Source organism: Aplysia californica, unplaced genomic scaffold, assembly GCF_000002075.1.
Source record: "Aplysia californica isolate F4 #8 unplaced genomic scaffold, AplCal3.0 scaffold00282, whole genome shotgun sequence".
Classification (NCBI taxonomy): domain Eukaryota; kingdom Metazoa; phylum Mollusca; class Gastropoda; order Aplysiida; family Aplysiidae; genus Aplysia; species Aplysia californica.
In genome coordinates, this window is record NW_004797552.1 from 368,926 (window position 1) to 370,682 (window position 1,757).

Sequence of the window (1,757 nt, forward strand, 5' to 3'; positions counted from 1 at the left end):
TCTCTCTCTCTCTCTCTCTCTTTCTCTCTCTCTTTCTCTCTCTCTCTCTCTCTCTCTCTTGTTCTTTTGTTTTCTCTCTCTCTCTCTCACACACTCACACAACACACACACATTCACACACGCACACAAACGCAGACAAATATAAAGCTCCAACTTGTTATCAGTTCATTCTGCCTTACAGTCCAACAAGTAAACCATTTACCTTCAACACCCAGTCGTCATGTAGCTTTTTCCTGATGATGTGACTGGGGAAGAAAACATCAAAGACAAAGGTTATGTCCAACCCACAGTCCTTTTCTTCAAATCTCAACAGTACAACAACACATGATGAAACATGTCTTCAACAACAATTCTTTGAATATTGAATGGTTCAATAAAACAACTTCTAAAAACTCGACACACGAAAGAAGCAGGAACTCTCTCTCTCTCTCTCTCTCTCTCTCACACACACACACACACAGACACACAAACAGTCTAACTCACTGAGACAACTTGCTTGGCTCTATCACGTAACTCTGAGAGTTCTGACTCCTTTTGTTGTCTCCCTTGGAGTTCTTCATGGTCAAGTCTTTGGCAAGAATGGTCAGCAAGTTGACGTAGCCTTGGTCATCTCCGTACAGAATCTTGTCCTCCGGCCCTCCGTTGGAGTTGGGGATACTGACCATACACTGGGGCGAGTGCTCGATCGGCTTGATGATAAATATACTCTGGGAACAACAGCAAGAAAAACTTATTGTTTCAAGATTAGAGTTGATGATAAATATACTCTGGGAACAGCAACACGAGAAATCTATAGTTTCAAAATCAGAATTGATGATAAATATACTTTGAAAAGTGTAACAAGTTAAACTAATTGCATGAACATTTGATTTGATAAATATATTATCTGAAAGAGTAAGAGTTTAACAATTTACCAATATTTGAATTGATAAAAATATACTCTGAAAACAGAAACAAGATTGTGTCAAGATCTGAATTGGTATAAAAAACTAAATAAAAAAACAAAAATGAAACCAACCACATTTTACATTGGAAAAGATGACAACAATGACATTTGTAGTACAAGACAATGTTAAGTGATTCTTTAAGAAAAAAACTAATAAAGATTTCGATGTATGGCGTCAGAAACTCGATTAGAAAATGAACTTTTTTTTTCTTGCAAAAACAGAATGAAAATGATTCTAGAATATGTTTATAATTCTATGCAGCAATGATTCTAGAATATGTTTATAATTCTATGCAGCAATGATTCTAGAATATGTTTATAATACTATGCAGCAATGGGTAAATTACAATAATATTGTCCCCAATTCTTTAACTTCTTGACCTAATGCACACCATTTTTGGTCAGGGGGGGGGGGCACAGTGGGGTCACAGTTAGAGTATACAGGAACCAGAAATAGCCATCTGTTTGTGATGGTTGTGGGAGGCTATACTTTACTTTTACCTATGTTTACTATCGTTGTTAAACTGTTCAACTATTCCAAGTTCAGAAAGCAAAAAAAAATAAAAAATAGTAGAGAGAAAAAACCATTTTCATTCTTTTACCAAGTATGCCCCAGTTATGCCCCAGTTATGCCCCAGTTATGCACCATTTCTTGCTTTTTTTAACATTTAGGATTTGAATTAAGATATTTCCCGATATTTCCTGAGCACACGCAACCAATACCATAGATTAGAATAATGTAATTTTTAAAAAAAATCTAAATTTTCAGCTAAATACATCTGTTTATCTGGACAACGAAATGTTTCCACTG

At 35.5% G+C, this 1,757-nt stretch overlaps 1 protein-coding gene across 1 annotated transcript in view; it reads right to left on the reverse strand.

The window, feature by feature from the left end:
* The window catches only part of LOC101862426 (WD repeat-containing protein 64), a gene marked incomplete at its 5' end in the record, with an annotated part of 37,554 nt that overhangs the window by 33,762 nt on the left and 2,035 nt on the right, over positions 1-1,757 (reverse strand). Inside the window, 2 exon segments of the mRNA XM_035970535.1 lie at positions 203-245; positions 484-707. Coding sequence (XP_035826428.1) covers positions 203-245; positions 484-707 — 267 coding nt within the window.